The sequence below is a fragment of the Rousettus aegyptiacus genome, unplaced genomic scaffold (assembly GCF_014176215.1).
Source record: "Rousettus aegyptiacus isolate mRouAeg1 unplaced genomic scaffold, mRouAeg1.p scaffold_m13_p_5, whole genome shotgun sequence".
NCBI classification, from domain to species: domain Eukaryota; kingdom Metazoa; phylum Chordata; class Mammalia; order Chiroptera; family Pteropodidae; genus Rousettus; species Rousettus aegyptiacus.
The window spans coordinates 85,745,774-85,764,876 of NW_023416308.1; the positions used below are offsets into that span (position 1 = coordinate 85,745,774).

At 34.2% G+C, this 19,103-nt stretch overlaps 1 protein-coding gene across 3 annotated transcripts in view; it reads left to right on the plus strand.

The window, feature by feature from the left end:
* Positions 1–19,103, plus strand: part of FAR1 (fatty acyl-CoA reductase 1) — a 53,260-nt gene that overhangs the window by 15,245 nt on the left and 18,912 nt on the right. For all 3 annotated transcript variants that reach the window (XM_036220391.1, XM_016128192.2, XM_016128193.2), the window contains exons 2-7: positions 2,231–2,426; positions 8,587–8,762; positions 14,286–14,465; positions 16,870–17,047; positions 18,090–18,134; positions 18,259–18,377. In XM_036220391.1, the coding sequence (XP_036076284.1) occupies positions 2,238–2,426; positions 8,587–8,762; positions 14,286–14,465; positions 16,870–17,047; positions 18,090–18,134; positions 18,259–18,377 (887 nt within the window). In that variant the 5' untranslated portion in view covers positions 2,231–2,237. The remainder of the gene's footprint in view (positions 1–2,230; positions 2,427–8,586; positions 8,763–14,285; positions 14,466–16,869; positions 17,048–18,089; positions 18,135–18,258; positions 18,378–19,103) is intronic.

A 19,103-nucleotide genomic window follows, 5' to 3' on the forward strand; every position in this document is an offset into this window, starting at 1 on the left:
TTGTTTATTAAAACGGAATAGAGATTTGGCTCTGGGGTGATAGTTTGCCACCCTCTAGTTTAGACTTCTACTATGAGAACAGGAAATAAACTGCAGCTTTCAGAGCAGGTAGATGCTCAGAAGCTTGTCTGCTGTATAACAGATCCAGATTCGAGGCAATAGATTGTTCTGTACTCCCCATATTGCTGGTGAAATCGGACCTTGTAAAGCTCTGCCAGGTCTTTTCTCCTTAGGCAGTTCTTTATTACCTGAGCTGGACAGTTTCTAGGTTCTAAAGGTTATCTAAAGACTGTTTTTGATCCTGTTGTGTTGTTTCTTCCATTTTACCTTGAAAATGGGTTAGGCGGTTTTTCTCAAAGTTTGGTTTTCAGCAGCTTGCCTTAAATCAACTGATTTTTAAGTTTGGAGGTGGAAACTATTGTAGAACTATTTAAAACTTATGGTGAGGTTGCATCTGGATTCTTTGGCTAAAATTTGAGAATTCTTTCAGTTTCATTGCTGTATAGAATTTTTTAATAGAATATGCTGCTGTTTATCCATTTTACTGTTGGTGAATATGTGAATTTTTTCCACTTTTAGGGCATTGCAACTAATACTTTCATGAATCATCTTGTTCTTCACATCTTCTGGTGTCCATAGTAAATATTACCAGTTTTCCAATGAAATCGTACCCATTTCCACTGTACTAGTAGTGTTAGGAGAGCTCCAGTTGTTCTACACCACCATCTATAAGCTTGAGAACCCCCAGGGTACAGTATTGCTCTTAGCAAAGCTGCTCTGAGACTATAGATAATTTCCTACCTTAGGAAGCACTCAAAGGCTTGTTAACCATTCATTCTTCCAACCAGTTAGTAGGTATGGCTTGTCATTTGTTTTGGCAAAGCCCTCGGAGGCTTGGCTTAGTCCTACTTCTCTTTTATCCCTAGCACCCATGCTGGATGCTCTTTGCAGATATGGGTACTAAGCCTGGGAGCCAAAGCTTGTACAGGAAGTAAAATTGTTATGAGCAGCCCTGTTCTGTGAGCAATCATTTAATTACCTTGATTTTCCTATACCTTAATTCAACTTAATTTGAGTTTGTTGTTTTCCATTTAGGGGGTTGGGACAGTTCTTGCCTCCTTATAGTCTTTTCAATGCTTGTTTTGCTTGGGTTATTACTACTACTGCTATGGCTTCTTTATCAAATTAACCCCATCCGTTTCTTTTAGGAATTCCTCCCCTCCTTCTCTCCCTCTTTCCCTTCCTCTTTCCCTCCTTCTCTCCCTTCCTCTGTCCCTTCCTCTTTTCCTTTTTTCCATCCTGATTATTGATGGGTTTCTTATTTTCAGATTGTCATAAATTAATTATTTTTATAATTGTGAAAAATTTGGACATGAAACACATGTATCTTACTCCCTAGCTTAAATAAAACATAAATACAATTGAAGCTGCTTATTTTCTCTGATTGTATTGCACTCTCTCTTATGCATCTATTAATATTGGGTGTGCATTTCTAAACAATAAAGAACATTGTTTTGAGTGTTCGAGCATTGTGTAGTGACATACTGCATGAATCCTTTTACATCTTGTTTTTTTCCATTCATCATGGTTCTTTTGTTCATTCTCTCAGTATACTGCCTTTTCTGCTGTTTCAGTGGAATTTGGGTATGAAGGATAAGTCAGCCCATGTATTTCTTAGTATGGCTTTTTTGAAAGAGAGATTTAAGCACCTTTTAGATATATTGTCACTACCAACATGTAGGACAAAAAACTTGGTGTTACCTCTTGTTTCAGATGGTGATAGGTGAATGTGACACCTCACTGTGATTATACAAGCTAGGGAACTGAGTCTTGCTACTGACCTCTATTTGGTGTTATAAATCCTTTTGGAGACAGACACCATTCATTCGTGGTTAGGATTCAACTGAAGTTTAAAGGAAGGCTTGAGTTCTTGTTGTTGGAAGGACTTTTTACAGGCCATTTAGTACAAACTGTGCTAAAGAAACGCAGGCCCAGAGAAGGTGAGTGACTTGTTTGAGGTGATCCAGAGGAAAACACAGGGATTAGAAGCTGTTGTTGAATATCCTTATTCTTTCTGCTTTATTACAAGGAATCAGACATTAGTCTCTTTTTGTTAACATTCAACTTTGATTTTTGCCTGTCCTTCAAAATATTTATTTGGATGCCAAGAGATTTATTACATGTGAACATAAATCTTTGAATTGATGCTTATTTGTTGTGTTTTTCTTAGGTTCAGAATGGTTTCAATCCCAGAATACTATGAAGGCAAGAATGTTCTTCTCACAGGAGCTACCGGTTTTCTAGGGAAGGTACTTCTAGAAAAGTTGCTGAGGTCTTGTCCTAAGGTGAATTTAGTGTATGTTCTGGTGAGGCAGAAAGCTGGACAGACACCCCAAGAGCGAGTAGAAGAAGTCATTAGTGGCAAGGTAAGTGTGGAAAATAATCATTTGGGGGAGAGAAAAAAGTGTAGTGTTTGTGTGTATAATTGTAATCATCAGCAGCTTAATATATTTCTTAAATGTCCTGAAAAAAATTAATAAAAACTACCCTATAGAATGGCAGTAAACTGGCTATGACTTATGATCCTTAGGAGAAAAATAGTCTTTCCATTGTGATGGTCAAAATTGTATAACAAATTCTTAATTTCCTTTGTGGTAGATATTTATTTATTTTTAGCATATTTGAGGCAGGTTATTTAGATTTACTAGATATTTTAAGTAGTCTTTAGAATAATATGAATTAAGAGGTAGTTTCAAATGACTTCTTATTCCGTGAGACACTGTGCTTTCTTAACACTTAAAAATTTGTAAGCACTGATTGCTCCTCACAACAGTATTAAAGGGTAGGAAAGTCACATAGTCCCATTTGACAAATAAGAACATGGTGACACTTAGAGAATACAGAAATATGTCATGTTTCTAAATGTGAGAAAAATATTGCTAAGAAAAAATGGAAATGAACTGGGGTAAAATTATTTCACAGTCAAAGGATTAAAGAAGTACTAATTAGTAGTTCATAGGTGGTCTTGGGAATGGGGAGCATGGCATATGGAATGCAGATAGCATTAATATATTGGCTAGGTGGAAAACCAGAGGAGAGAAGGAACAATTAGGAACATTGTTTTATAAACTATATCAATGTCTAACCAATGTACTGTGTATTTGAAACTAATTAAAATAAATTAATTTAAAAAAATTATTTCACAGTCATAAGCTTTTGAAGTCTTTCAAAATGAATGAATTTATCTGAAATTCATTGATGGTAAGTTTAGTATAGTTAGCTATGTAATTTTTTAGTTATTAAGTTAGATACGTGGTACCTTTTAACCTTCTAGAGCAGCTACGACTTATGTTTAAAAAATAAAAACCAGAAACCTCTCAGTCTGAGCAGTCTAAGAATTGCTGAAAAGTGTCAAAAGATGATTAATTATAAATTAACAGCTCTCTAGAGTTGATAAATAATTAGACGTGACTTGTTTTCTAGTCTTTTATCTTTCAGTAGAAATCCATAAAGTACTTAATAGTGACTAACGTTTATTGCGTACTTAACCTGTACCAGGTACAGTGTGGAGAGCACCGTATATGTATGTAATTATCACAACTCTTTAAGTTAAGTGCTGGTGTTAGTCCTATTTTACAAGGTCATATAGTGAGTGAATGTACTGATGTCTGAACTCTTGACAGTCGAACCAAAAGCTCATGCTTGGGTAGGGGCAGATGTTGATAGATCCCATTTTACAAATATGAAGGATTAGTCTTAGGTTGTAATTTTATCTGAGGTTATGTAGCTGATGTTGGAGATAACACAGCTGAATTGATAACAAATCCCTATTATCTTTCTACTTTATAGCATTATTTCCCCATTACATAAATAAGTAAAGGAAAGATGGTGGAAGGCTTTATGGTACAATAGGAAAAGTAGTCTTTAGCGTTGGATAGCTAGCTAGCTCCAACAGTTGTACTTGGTACACACTGAGTGAAAGTAGCTTAATTTCCCAAAGCTAATGGCAGTTGGTGCCCAAGTTGACAAAAATTAGAAGAGAAGATGACAAGGAGTAGAAAAGAAGAGGGTGAACGGCAGAGCATAACAGAGGTAACACAGCAGGAAGAAGAGTCAGGTTATGGGTTAGGGCAATAATGGGAAGCATAAGAATAAAAGAACAAAAATAATATTTAGCTTTGTCTCCATTCTTCACTTTATTAATTTAGTTTGTTCCCATATGAAAACCTTAATCCTTACTTCAACTAGAAAAGTGAATTTTCTCTGAATTACTTAAAAAAAAAAAAATCTCCTTTGAGAGCTCCTCGGTGATAGGATAATCCACATAGCTAGTTACACTTGAGTAACATTATTCCCTTTGCCCCAAACTCTCTTGGACTTGTGTTCTTCCCTCCCACCACAGAGATATTTTGGGTCCTGCTAAATACTCACTAGGGGCTATTAAGGTTCCTAGAGATATAGCGGTGAACAAAATGAAGTCCCAGCATTGGGGGAATTTACTTTCTAGTTAGGGAGACAAGGTAACAAATATATTACATGTTGAATAGTGATTTATGCTGTGCAGAAAAGTAAAGCAGGTAAACGGGATTGAAAGTGATGAGGTGCTGCTTTATATATGATAGTCAGAAAAGTTCTCTCTGAGGTGACATTTGGGGAGAGACCAGAATGAAGTGAGGAAGAGTCCATGTGAGTTTGTGGAGGAAGAGTGCTCAAGGCAGAGGCCGCAGCAAGTGCAAAGGCTGTGAGTTAGGAACTGCCTAATAGCTGTGATTTTTGTTTTATGGGCTCTGTATAAAGCAATAAATATTAAGGTATTCCCTGCCAATACTCTTCCTCTCCCCAGGTGAACTTTCTGCCTCCTAAAATATGATAAAATTGTTAGTTTATTATTCTTTTAAATTTTTGCTTGTTTGACTTGAAGAGGGCTTCAGGCAAATGTTTATGCTTACATGTGAGAAAAGTGTAGCTGATATTAACTTTAAACCCAGAGAATTATCACATGAACTTTTTAGGTTTCTTACTTTTAAAAGTAAGTTGGGAGTTAATATTTCAGTATTTACCAACATAAAATAACTGTTTGAAGAATTTGCCATCTTAAAGTATGGTAGGTACAAAGTCCACTTTCAGTTTTTTTTCCCAAGAAGTGAGAAGATGGACTGAACTCTGTTCCATATGATTTTAAAATAAAAACTATTTGGTAGATTGGTATAAGGACTTTTAAAAAAAAAATAGTATAATTTATAGCTTTTTCTAAGTCACTTAGAAATGGTAGATTGACTGCAGTATTTGTAGACTGTTATCATTACCTCGTGGCTGTGCTTTTTCATATCTACCAAATAGGTTAAAATATTCTGTTTATTGAAAGTAGTGATTCTCAAACTTTTGGTCTCTGGATCCCTTTACATTCTTAAAAATTACTGAGGACTTCAAAAAGGTTTTGTTTTTGTAAGGTTTTGCTTCAAATTATCTTACTGATATTTATTAGAGTAAAAATTAAAACTGAGAAAAATTTAAAGCAAAGAGAATACAGGCACACATTTCATTAGCCAACAGGTGTCATCACACATGTAGCCTTTGGAAATCTTCTCTCTACACTGTGAGAGAATGAAAGTGAAAGATGCAAGTAATGAGTTAACATTAGCATGAAAATAGTTTTGACCTTGCAAATGACCTAGAATAGTCTTGAGGACTCCTAGGATCCTTAGACCACACATTGAGAATCACTGCTGATTAAGAATGTGTAGTGTTACTTAGACTGGGAGTCCCCCAACTCCTGGGCTGCGGACTGGTACTGGTCCATGGCCTGTTAGGAACTAGGCTGCACAGCAGGAGGTGAGCGGTGGACCAGCTGAGCAAAGCTTCATCTGCATTTGCAGCTGCTCCCCGGCACTAGCATCACCACCTCAGCTCTACCTCAGATCATCAGGTATTAGATTCTCATAAGAGCACCAGTCCCTGGTGCCAGAAAGGTCGGAGACCGCTGGCTAGACTATTTGGGAACAGCCTGCTGGCACATTCTTTTGGATATAACTAATAGGGGCAAATGTTCATGCTTCAAGGAAAGAGTTGACTTTTACAGACATTCAAAATTAATTTGTTCCCAAGCTTGGCAGTAAAGAAGTTGGGGTCAGAAACAAAAGTGATTTGAAAGCTATGAGCTCACATTTGGTACATCTAAGGAATCTGACTCTGTAGGCATATCCCAAAAAGAAATTTCACTTATAGCATTTATTTTGGAATAAGAGTAATGCCTGTTTGAATATATAAATTCTTTATAGGCCTGTTGAAAAAAGCCAGAATAGTAGCGAGCCTCTATACAGCGACCAACCAGACTTGACTTTGAATGAACTTCCTATACCTTATGGTAGTTCTTTGGATTGGAACTAGTAGTTATGTCACATTAGCTTTTCTTGGACATCTTGCAGCAGATACTCATTATGTTGCTTTTATTTTATTTAACTGTAGATCGTAAGATTCTCAGTAATTTAGAAATTATGCCTATACTTCTTAATTATTCAAGTTAGTCTGCATGTAGTGTCCTTTCACCCTTTATTCTTTTTTTTTTTCTTTTTTTTTTATACTTTGCTGAATCCTTTTGGAATCCTTTGCTTCCTTTAAAACCCATGAGAAAGGAGTCGGTGACAGGGCTATAAGATCACTAACTGGGCTTTTTTTAAGTAAAAATGCCTGCATGTGTTTTTTTTTTTTTTTTTTGACATCTCTGCCCCTCGTTTACTCATATTGACATTTTATCATGAACCACTTGTAATCAGAATGCTTTAATCCCCCTTCCAGCAACTTCCCTTCTCTTAGAGGTTATTCTTAGCCATTTTTTTAGAAAACATTTATTGTGCATACTCAGCACCAGGTACTTGACTTGATGCAGGGGATTGAATTTAGGGATAAATAAGGTAGACTCTCTGCCCTAATGGAGCCTACAGTATAGAGAGGTTTTAAGAGGAAGGAGGGAGGAAGAGAGTGTAGAGGTGCCAAGAGAGTTTGGATAGGAGCAGTTATTGAAGTTATTGTCTAGGTTGGAATTGAGGGCCTGAGTAAAATGTGAAAGATCCGAGCATCTCATCTGGGATCTCCAGAGCAGTACTTGTAAAACTTTTCCACCACAGTAAGTCTAATTTGTAAAGAAAATGAATATCCTCTACTTAAAGCCTTTTGTGCTTTAGCGCAAACATATGGCCCTTATTTTCAATATAAAGATGCATTGTTCCTAAATATTTGTCTAAATAATATTTGACTTTAAGTAAACTCCATAAAATTATGTCCTTTTATCTTATACCTTTAATTCCCTTCTGGTATGTCCCTCTACTTAATCTTAGGGCCACTCATCCCACATTATGTGTAGTATTGCTGGTTTAAATCATTAAAATGAATGCTTTTTGTTAAGTGAATATACACTGGAAGATAGTAAGAAAGGTAGTAAGAAACTTATGGGTAAAACTACTATGATGTTGAAACAGGAATAACGAGCATAGAGAAAGAGCATATACCACAGTGGACATTGTCTTAGCACAGTTAATATTCTCAATTTCAGCACTTTTGACATTTTGGGCCAGATAATTCTCTATCCTGGGGAGCTGTCCTGTACATTGTAGGGTGATCAACAACATTCCTGATCTCTGTCCACTAGATGCCAACTACTCCCCTCACCTTCCCAGTGTGACACCAAAAATGTCTCTAGACATCACTAAATGTTACCTATGGACAAAAACTGCCCCAAATTGAGGACCACTGATTTACAGGAATGTCTCTGGGAAAAGAAACACCATTGGATGGTGAGGATTGAATTAAAATAGTTGACTGAAATAAATTTGGAAAGGGAATAAAGTGGGCATTAGTGAACTTAATAAAGTAGGAACTAATTGGGGTACTAGTGGGGGGAAGTGGTATTGAATAAAGAGATGGTGGCTAGAGAAGGGAAGAGTATCAAGTTTGTGATGTAACTTGTGAAACAGCATGATGACATTTTGGCGGTAGTGGTGGAGATACCGCTGATATTCAGGGGGAATTAAAGGTCATTGTCAATCTGGAAGAATGAAAAAGTGTGGACAAAAAAAGTGTGTATTCAAGGTGTTAAAAGTACTTTTCTGGTCATTCTTCGAGTTCTTTTTTCTCTGCTTGCCCCTTAAATATTGATATTCTTCAGTTTTATTGTAATATTATGTTTTAATTGTTTACTTGTCTAATTTTTCCTAGTAAATTAAGGCCTGGATTTTAGAAATCTGAAAGACTATTTTAAATTTTATTCTGATGTTTGTACTGCTTAAGTCTATACTGAGGGATCATATAATCTAATCAAAAGGCAGATTCAACTCTGAACTACCAGCTCTGTGTTGTTGGCAAGTTACTTAACCTCCCTGTGCCTCAGATTCCTTATCTATAAAGTGGAGATAATAATATGGGCTCAGAGGGTATTTTCTATACAGAATAATAACAGTTAAGAATAGCAACTTTAGGATTTACATAGTTGGAAGTTTTAAGAATAGTGATCTTTGGTGGGGAAAGAACGGATGATAATGGGTCACAGAAAGTTGAAAAATATTGCCCTAAAATATTTTTTTCCTTCGATAGCTCTTTGACAGATTGAGAGATGAAAATCCAGATTTTAGGGAGAAAATTATAGCGATCAGCAGTGAACTTACCCAACCTATACTGGCTCTTAGTGAAGAAGATAAAGAGATCATCATAGATTCTACCAATATTATATTCCACTGTGCAGCTACAGTAAGGTTCAATGAAAATTTAAGGTAAGTGAAGGAATGTATATGCTATTTGAACTTCATCATGGTTGAAAGCTCTAATTTAAATTCTACTTTTTAGTCAAGTTGTTTCTAAAGTGATTTGAAACTCATTTGTAGCTTTCAGCATCCTACAGAATTTCCTTTCTTTTGTTATCAGTTTTAAAATATTGGATAGCTTAATACATATTTGTTAGAAGAAGTTGGCATGAATATAAATATGGAATAGGGAAAAGGCAAGAAATGGGAGGTACGGATTAAAAGAAAGAGACATTTACCTTGGCTTTGAATGTTAGTCTTAACAGCTACTAGTGTTTATTTCCTCTTTCCTCCATTCTTTCAAAAGCCTGTATCCTAGCAGCTTTATTTTTCTACTCCATATGCATCTAAATTTTTTTTAAAAATCACGCTTTAAGTTTGCAGAGTAAGATAAAACAGCTTATAAATTTAAGTCATACCTTGTTTTTGTTTTAAAACTTTGTTAGTAGTGTTAGGGACAGGGTACATTATACATAATTTTAATTTAAAAAATAATTAGGACTTCTTTCAAGATTGCGTGTTTCAAGAAAAAAACATTCTAAATGTTCACTGTTAAAAAAAAATTTAACAAATATGCATTTCAAATAGTAGTGTTTAATTCAGAGCATTCTTTTTGATGTATGTCCAAAAATACAGTTTTATAATGTTAATCTAATTGTATGGTCTTACGCCAGTTAAAATAGTATAGACTTCTTTAGGTTTCACAGTTACTTGAAGGACTTCTTAAAATGTTTTTTAATTAACTTCCGATTATACGGGGTTTTGAAATTATCCCTCATATTGTCATTTAATTAATATAGAAGTATAAACCTTAATCGACATTATATGATGTTACAGTTTAGTGCCAAAGCATTATAGTGTGTTTTGCCTATATTCTAGGTACAGGCACTGTAACAGCCCCTTACATTTCTGTTTTATGGTTTATATGATATTTTCTCATCCATCATTTTATTCTATGCTAACATTCCCCACTATATAATAGTATTGGCAGATTCATTTTACACCTGAAGAAGCAGAGGCAGACATGTCTTTCTATATTTGCCAGTAATCTTTGGATAGTTTAATTACAAATAGGGTTTTTAGTATAAAATAGTCAGTCTAAGAGATATTTTCCCCTATAGTTCTAGTTTTTCTTATTCTTTTCGTAACCAAAAGAAAGAGTTCACACAGCATTATAAAACCTTTCTCAAGAAAAAAAGATGTGTAGATACTAGATGATTTTGGAATATCCTCATCATAAAAAGCAACATTAATTAAAGTGAAACTCATCAAAGTAACCTTTATGAGGAGGATGGAAGTACAGTACTTTCAGAGTATCTTCTTTTTCTCTCTCTGTGCCCCTCAGCATAAGCAGGGCTCCCATTAATGAAAAGGAAATCTTTTCATCATTATTCTTTCTCCTTTCACTAAGATACTGTAAAGGATGGGGTAGACAGGTGAACAAGAACATTTGTTGTTCTTTTCCTTGTCGAGGCATGTATGTTTGCTGACCTAAGCCTAGTTACTGAAATTATTGTTTCCTATGAAGCAGTTTTAATGGATATTGATTAAGTGATGATACGGCAGCATTAGATTTGGATCAGAAATTCTAAAATATTGTAGGTTGGCGTATAATAACCAGTTATAAAAAAATTACTCTTTATAACCACTTTTTAAGTTACCCCACAAAGTGGCACAATGTCTTTACTGCCAGAGCCAAAAAAAAAAAAAAAAAAAAAAAAAATCAGATTTTACTCTCAACATTTTACTGAATATTTTGCAAGAAACCAAGATAAATTGCTTACAGATCATATTTGCAAAGTCTGTGTAATCTAATCGAGGAGATAGAATGTGCTTAAATAACTATAATATAGCACAGAAAATGAGTTACCGAAGAGTATACATTGAGGGCTGTGAGAGTTGAGAGGGAGTAGAGCTCGTTTATTTTCAGATATAGTGATTCATAAAATCTTGAGGTAGGAAAATGAATATGAGTTTTAGGAATTGTAAAGAAATACTGACAAAAAATGAGGGGAGAGTAATATTGAGGATAAAAAAAGGCAATTACTTAAATAGTTAATCACAGGATTTGGTATACCTTAGGTGATAAGGAAAGTGAAGTTAGGACAGGGCAGATGGAGTTGAGAGTAAAGAATTGTCAGAAAACTAGAGACCACAATGAGGACAGAAAATTAACAGGTTTGAGGGGAAATGGAAGGACAGATGGTACGGTCTAGGCAAAATTCATAGTATGAGATTTCAGAGATGAAGCAGTTTTAGGTGATAGGCCCAGACAGAGTATTAATATGAGAAAGGTATTGAGAAAGGAGTGGAAGTAAAGATTGCCGATTAGAAAAGATCAAGAAACTGTTGAGTCTAAGTGCATTCATTCACAAACTTTAGAATGTTTTGTAAATCCTAAGAATTCCTGGGAGATTTGTTAAAAAGGCAGAATTTTGGACTGTATTTGGCTAAATTCAGACCCTTGATTTTTGGAGTAATACTGAGGAATCCACATTTTTAGCAAAAGCCTTGGGTATAGTATAAATTATAGGTGTGTGGATCCCTGACCCTAAGATTGATTAATTGGCCTTAGACATCTGTGTCTATATCTTTGTTAACTTTGAAAAACAACCAGCAATAGTGATGAGAGCTCACCTAGGTAGTATTTTCTCAGAGGAGGGAATGACGTGGGGAACTTATGTAAAATAGTTTCACAGGCCTCACTTCAGACATTAAAAAATCTGCATTTTTAATAAGCTTCTAGGTGTCTGTGGTGCCAAGTGTGAGATCTCTGGTTTAAAGTCTTAGGAGTATTATCAACAGATTTTGAACAACTCAGAATAGAATGTCTGTAGAAGACAGGTGAACAAGAAAATTTATTGGTATTTCCAGTTGGTTTCTATCCTCTTTTCTCCCTCCTTTCCTTTTTTTTTTTTTTTAAGTTGTTTCTATTTCTACATTAATGATGGACCATAATTACAAAGATTTGTTCATTTTGCCCCATCTCCACCAAAGCCAGTGTTATTTAGAATGCATTTATGACTCCAGATAACCAAAACATAATGAGAATATTATTTTTGTTTAGTACTAAATGCTTTCTGATCTAACATGTCAGGGTCTTAGTCTGATTTCGGTGGTATCTCAGTTGGATGGGAAAACAGTGAGGTTACTAGCCTGGCAGAAATACTAAGAGTTACTTATCTTGGCCTAAAATGCCTTCAGATTTGGGCTTTTGGGTACAGTGGGTGGGGAAGTCTGGGTCGCAGGATAGAAAGGCACAAGTGTGTTTCCTCTCTCAAGTTATTCCTTATTTTCCGTGACCCAGAAACTGTCACTATCCTCAGGAACCTGTAACAGAATATCCTTTGTCTACTGCTCCCAAAACAGTACTCTCCCTACCCCAATTGTTTTGCAAATGCAAAAGAAAATAGCACATTGCCTTACAGTCTAGTGGATGGTATCCTGTCTGTGAAGTGTCTTTTTTTTGCTGGATTTCCATTTGAACAGATGTTTTGTGTAGTTGAGCTAAGGAAGGAAAAAAGATATACAGTTATGTGACCCCTGACCTAATTATTTCTTTTTTAAAATTTTTCTTCTACTATATTTTCATAGGCTCTTGGATACTATTAAAAGAAAAAATAAGGCACAGGAGCTTTTCCTCTCATGAATTCTTTCTTGTTCCTGGTGACTGACCCAGAACTTGTTGTCCCGTCCTCAAGAACCTGTAACAGAATATTCTCTGTATACCTCTTCCAAAACAGTACTCTCCCCATCCCCATTGTTTTGTAAATGTGATAGACATCAAAGCACTGCTTTACAGTCCAGTGGACCAAATTCTATCTGTGACATATCCTAGTCCCTTAAAAGAATGGCCAGATTTTTTTCTTAAGTACTGAAAGTGTAAAAATTTCGTGAAGTCCACAAAGCTATTTTTATTTTTTTAAAAAAAGTTTCCTTGTGGTCTATCTTTGAACATACACTTTTACATGAAATGTAACAATTTCCATATTTCTAATTTTTTTCAGCTACAATTTACATGATGTAATATTTCATATTGATATAGCATAATTTTATGTAATGTTTACTTAGTATAGCACATTTAGAGACTTAATTTCTTTGCTTGGAAAATTAGTGCTAGAATAAGTCTTTCCTTTGAGTTAATGTTAGTGTGTTAACTAGGTTAATAACTACATCATTTCCATAATTACTGGTGCTTTGTTCTAGTCTCTTTTGAACCAGTCGCGACAGTTATAGTGTCACCAACAGTATATTACCATGCCAGTTTTATCACAGTGTTACTGGTATTGAGTATTTCAACTTTTTTTTCCCGTCAAATATCAAGCTGTTATCAAAAGTTTAATAGAAAGCAAAAACTACCCATTATCTCATTATCTTAAGTAATATTTATTGAATGCCTGATTTGGGACTATTAGAAATAATGCTAAATACTTGAAGCTGTTTATTTCCTTTCATTTTATACAGATCCTATTAGGTAGATTCCATTATTGTTCCCATTTACAGGTGAGGAAACCAAAGCCTGAGTGCTTGAATGACTTTACAAGGTCAGCTAATCTTAGCTGATAGGTAAGCCAGGCTAGGATTTAAACCCAAGTCTTATTCCAGAGTCTTGTTCTTAATCCTGCTTCAGTTTACGTTTGTATTTGTTAAATATTTGTATAGATTTTATATTTTATAGTTGTCATAATTATTTCAATGGCTGTATTCTTTCATTGTGATAAAAAACCTACTTTATTAAATCATTTTATTCATAGTGAATATTTGGGCCCTCTAGGCTACTGCTGTTAGTAGATGATGCTTCACTGATTATTTTTCTTCATGTTTACTTTTGTATTTGTGGACTTAATTATTTTGAATACATTTTAAGAAGGGAATATATAGATCATTTTTGGGTCTTGTATGTACCTCTTATTTGTCCCAGTTTTATTATAATACCCCTATGAATTTTTTAAGTAGTCTTATAAAGATATTTGGATTAGTTGCTACAAAGAAGGAAATAAACATATTCTAACTTGGTTATATGTTAATATAATTTAATGTTTCTGAGTTTTCTTTGTTTTACCCTTATTGGTGCCTCTGCATTAGCATTTAAAAATTACTTAACTGCCCTAATATCGTCTTCTTTTGGTACATTCATATCATGATCTAGTATATTTTTAAAAATCAAGATGCAAAAGAAATATAACTCCAAAATGTATTTTGAAAAGCCAAAGACAGAAATTATTTATGTTTTTTCTGGGTAACTTAAATTTTTGAATCTGTATTTTTATTTTTAAAATGCTAATATGAAATTTATTTTATAATTAGGAAATTTATATTTTTAAACACATCTCGTGGATTGGATCATATTGAAGTAAAAGACACAAAAATCAGAGCTAAGGGATCATTTGTAAAGAAACAGTTTCTGCCTCGCTCTCTAATGGAAATAAGATTTGCAGGTTGAAACAAATGACATAGGTTCCCCATTTTTATTGTCATTTTTTTCTTTTACAGAGATGCTGTTCAGTTAAACGTGATTGCCACACGACAACTTATTCTCCTTGCACAACAAATGAAGAACCTGGAAGTGTTCACACATGTGTCAACAGCATATGCCTACTGCAATCGAAAGCATATTGATGAAGTAGTCTATCCACCCCCTGTGGATCCCAAGAAACTGATTGATTCTTTAGAGTATGTTTGTTTGAAATATATATATATATTTGCTTTGATCCCAAAACTTTGGATCCAAGTTTATCTATTTATATGTATCTCTTAGTATATTTTAATTTCTCTCCTCTTCACCTCTTTCCACCCACACATATGTATACATTTACCTCTTCTTTATTTAACAAATTATTATGTATCTTCTGTTTTTTTTATTGTATAGTTTTATATCTAAATAACAGTTGGTGAAGTCAGTGGAGCTTTCACTTTTGACCAGATGTGATGGTTGAAAGAAGGCCTCTGAACAACACATCCATGATTTTAGGGCCTGAATACCTGATATCCATAGAGAATAATGACTGCCTATTCGTTAGCAAGGTCCTAATATATTAAAAGATTATCTTTATTATTATTTTTATTTTGCCCAATGGAGTAAACATATAGAGAGGCCTTTAATTATTAGAGAATCAAAAGAGTCTGGTCCTTTAATTGATATTCCTGAGGTTATTGTTATCATCTTTCTGAGGACTGGGATCCTGTCAGCAATTATTGCATGAGAAATATTTGTGAGTATTTGATGGACAGAGAGTAAATGAAATACGCCAAGATTTCATTTGCTTTAGCCTGTGCGTTTTCTTTAAGTGAAACAACATAGGATCACAGCAAAAAACAAAGAATATTTTTTCTTTTATATTCTATAAAAGAAAAATATGTGAAGATATTGTATCTTCACATATTCGTTAATCCTCATATAATATCCCTATGGGCTTTTTACTTCTTTATTCTAACATGTTTCCCCTCAGGTCTTCTTTCTTCCCGGAGATCCTATCCACTTTCAGCTCCTTAGTTACCATCTCCTGCTTTCTTAGTCCAATTCTTTCTTCCCAGGAGTGCTACAGAGTGTTCTTAGGTCCTTCTCCAAGTTTTCTTCAAAAATAAGCACATAAGTTCTTTACTTTAAGGCCTTCCTGCTAGTCACTATGAGGAAGCAGACAGGTTATAATAAAATTAATAAGTTTGAGAGCTTACTGAGACATTGTTGGAATAATTACCCAGTTTCTCTTTCCTTACTCCATTTCTTAGATGGTCCCAAATATCTACCTCATTTTCCTCACAAGTCAGTAAGCAGAAGTTTTTAATACCTCTAGGAAAAGTTAAATGCAGAAGTTAAAGAAGCTTTTTACTTTTTCTTTTAATAGTAGTTGGTATTTCCAAACATTTAGGTGGCCAAGAGCGAGCATGTAACCTAATTTCATATCTCCTTTCCTTGGCTTGCAAAGAAATCTAGTTAATTTTAGGATAACTCAGATTGGATCTATAAACTCACTCTAGTGATAAGGCTTACTGGCTGAAGTCTCTCCTTGGTTTAGCCAGTTTGTTGCTTTTCTTTTCATGGAGCAACGCTTTCTTCCATTTTTCAAAACTTGTCTCTGCTATGGAGTTTTTCCTGAGTAGCAACTGCCCTTCAATTTCATTAGTATTCTTTTCCTTTTACACATAAAAAGTACTTCCACATACAGAAGAAAATTTATCTTGATAATCTTCATTTTATGCTTCTTTATTAGTTAGTATGGCTATTATTAGAATGTGATAGTATACTTGGTGTATAAGTACTACACTATATGTAGGATCATAGAGAATAAGGGAAAAGTATCTGAAAACAAGTGCATAACATTGGAATCAGATATGTAGACTAGGAAAAAGACCATATCACCCTTCTTTTACAGATTATCAGAGTAGACCTTCAGAGGCACAGAAAATTGGAGGAAATTTATGTCTTAGGTTGCTAATTGACTTTATAGTGTGGCTCAATTTATTTTTAGTTTACCCTAGTTTTTGTTAGCATTGCTAGCGAGAGCATACAGTTTCAGTGCTTCACCTTAAATATTGAAATTACTAGGCCTTTTATAGTAATTACAAATGTACATTCATTGTAAATGTATGTAATTAACATGTGTAACATGTTAGGTGGTTATGTACAGATCTGTAATCTGAGAACCTTGGGGCCAGATGTATCTTGGTTTTTATTTGGACTTTAGAAAGGAATATAATCTATATACTGTATAATATGGAATAACTTCAACTAGAGATGAGGTCCCACTCCTGATCAAATACATATGAAGTATATGAATATTCACGCTAAGTGGTATTAAAAAAGGATCATAAATCAGTTCAGATCAGCTTTTGCTACCTACCATATTATTTATGGAAGAACTCTAAGTTTTCAGACCTTTTTGGTTATAGAAATGGTGTATATGAGATGTGAACTTGTAGTTAATGTATAATGAAAGTAAGACTAACTTCCATATTTTTAGTAAAAGCTGTCAGATTAGTCAGAGGAACAGATAGGTTTGAATATACAAAGTAAGCGGTTTTCATTGTATAGTAAAACATCTGAATTATTTTTGCATATAATTTCTTTGTTTGCCAGGTGGATGGATGATGGCCTAGTAAATGATATCACCCCCAAATTGATAGGAGACAGACCTAATACGTACATATACACAAAAGCATTGGCGGAGTATGTTGTACAACAAGAAGGAGCAAAGCTAAATGTGGCAATTGTAAGGCCATCGATCGTTGGTGCCAGTTGGAAAGAACCTTTTCCAGTAAGTTGTTAGAAATGTCTGTAAATAATTGAATTGAAAATTTTAAGTTACAACTTTGTATAGAAAGAGTTGGCAGTTGTTTAAAGCAGATTTTATTCACTGAACATGGCTTACTGTAGCAAAGCTATTTGCATTCATAGAAAGAAACACTTATTGGTACTTTTATTTCTAATGTGATGCCATGTATATAGAAATACAGATCACATTTAAAAATCTTTATTGAAAATTAAGTCAAAGACTATGATGTTGTCTTGAGTCAAAGGAGACCATACCACCTGTGTTTTCTTTGTGATTGACGACTTCGGATTTTGGACACATTAATGTTGTTGGCTTTTAAAATTATTGTTGATTAGCTTCCCTTGCAGACATGAAGGGATTAGAGATGAGAATATTGAGGATCTTACTTTATTTCATTTGTTTTTTAGTACCAAAAAGAGGCCTTCTAAGAGACAGACTTCTCCCTTTATATATAACAAGCTGAGAGAAAGATTTCTATGATAATTCACTGTAGAAAAGCAGGCCATTATGGTATTTGTGAATCCCTGGAATAAGAGAAAACAAAGATACAAATTAACAGGTGAATTGATTTAAGAAAAACCTAGGTCTCTATGATGGTAGTATCTCTTGTTGCTTTGACAATTATTCTGTTTCCCTGTTTTATTCAGTAATTTTGAGGATAATTTACTACTTCCCCCTCACCTAAGGATACTGCATCAGTAAACAGCATAAAATCAAAGTTGATAGGCTTAATTTAGCAAAAATATTTGACAAGTATAAAATACTTTTTATAAAATTCTCCTTGCGGAGAGTTAATAGAAGAATAGGTAACCCCCTGAAAATGATTTTACTTAGCCATTTGCAATCCCAGAGAAAGACTGCTTCTGTGTAGGCTGGGGAGAAATATTCTGGCCTGACTCTAGTCTAATTTTTAGTTTTTAGAAGAAAACTACCAAGTATGTATGTGGAGTTGTAGATTTCAGATAATAAATCTCTAGTTTCATGATTTTATAACTCTACCTTTTTTTTTTCTTTTTGATATTAGGGATGGATTGATAACTTTAATGGACCAAGTGGTCTCTTTATTGCGGTAAGTAAATATTTTGATTTATTTAATATTTTATATATTTTTTCTATTTTATATATTTATATATGTATGTATGTATGCACTCTGGCTTATATGTCTTAAGATGTTGTTTTTAATTTTAACAAAGGCAGGGAAAGGAATTCTTCGAACAATGCGTGCCTCCAACAATGCTCTTGCAGATCTCGTTCCTGTAGATGTAGTTGTCAACATGAGTCTTGCGGCAGCCTGGTATTCCGGAATTAATAGGTATATAATGTGACGTTATTGCTTGTTACATATATAGTAACTGAGAAGGGAAAACAGAACAACTGACTAATGTTAATCCCTCAGTCTTGATATTCCCATACTTATGTATATAGGTATTATCACTTCCAACTGCAGAGAGTTGACCTATCACAGCAAGTGGTTCCATCAGTAGTAATTAAGAGTTAACATCAATTCTCATGTACTACCTACAGGATGGACGAGTTCAGTAGGGATTGAAAATGAACTCCACTGCCCCTGATGTTTTTTTAATCCAAACTAAAACTTGGTATAAACTCGGCATAAAGCGCTGAAAATTCACAGAGAATGGCTTACGTATATCAAACATGTCACACTAGAGCAGCTTTAATCAACTCATGGGCCTCCTTTTAAAAGGCAATAATAAAATTTATAGGTTGCACCTAAACTGTAACTCCTCAGTAACTTTGTTTTCTAATTAATAAACTGTCCTTATTTTTGAAGTCAGTATTTTTAATATTCTAAAAAAGTGAGAGGGATATGATTATATAAATATGTGGTTTCTGGTAAAAGGGAATTCAGTCCAAAATATTTTTACTAAAGTCTCCAAAATGGGAAGGAGATAGGAAGAACTGAGATTATTTATTTTCTCACATTTAAAGATGTTCCTGTTAATTAATGTAAGGAAGAAAAATATAAAAAGAAAAACATCTGTATTTTTTTAATCAATAATATTTTTGGTAGGGGAGG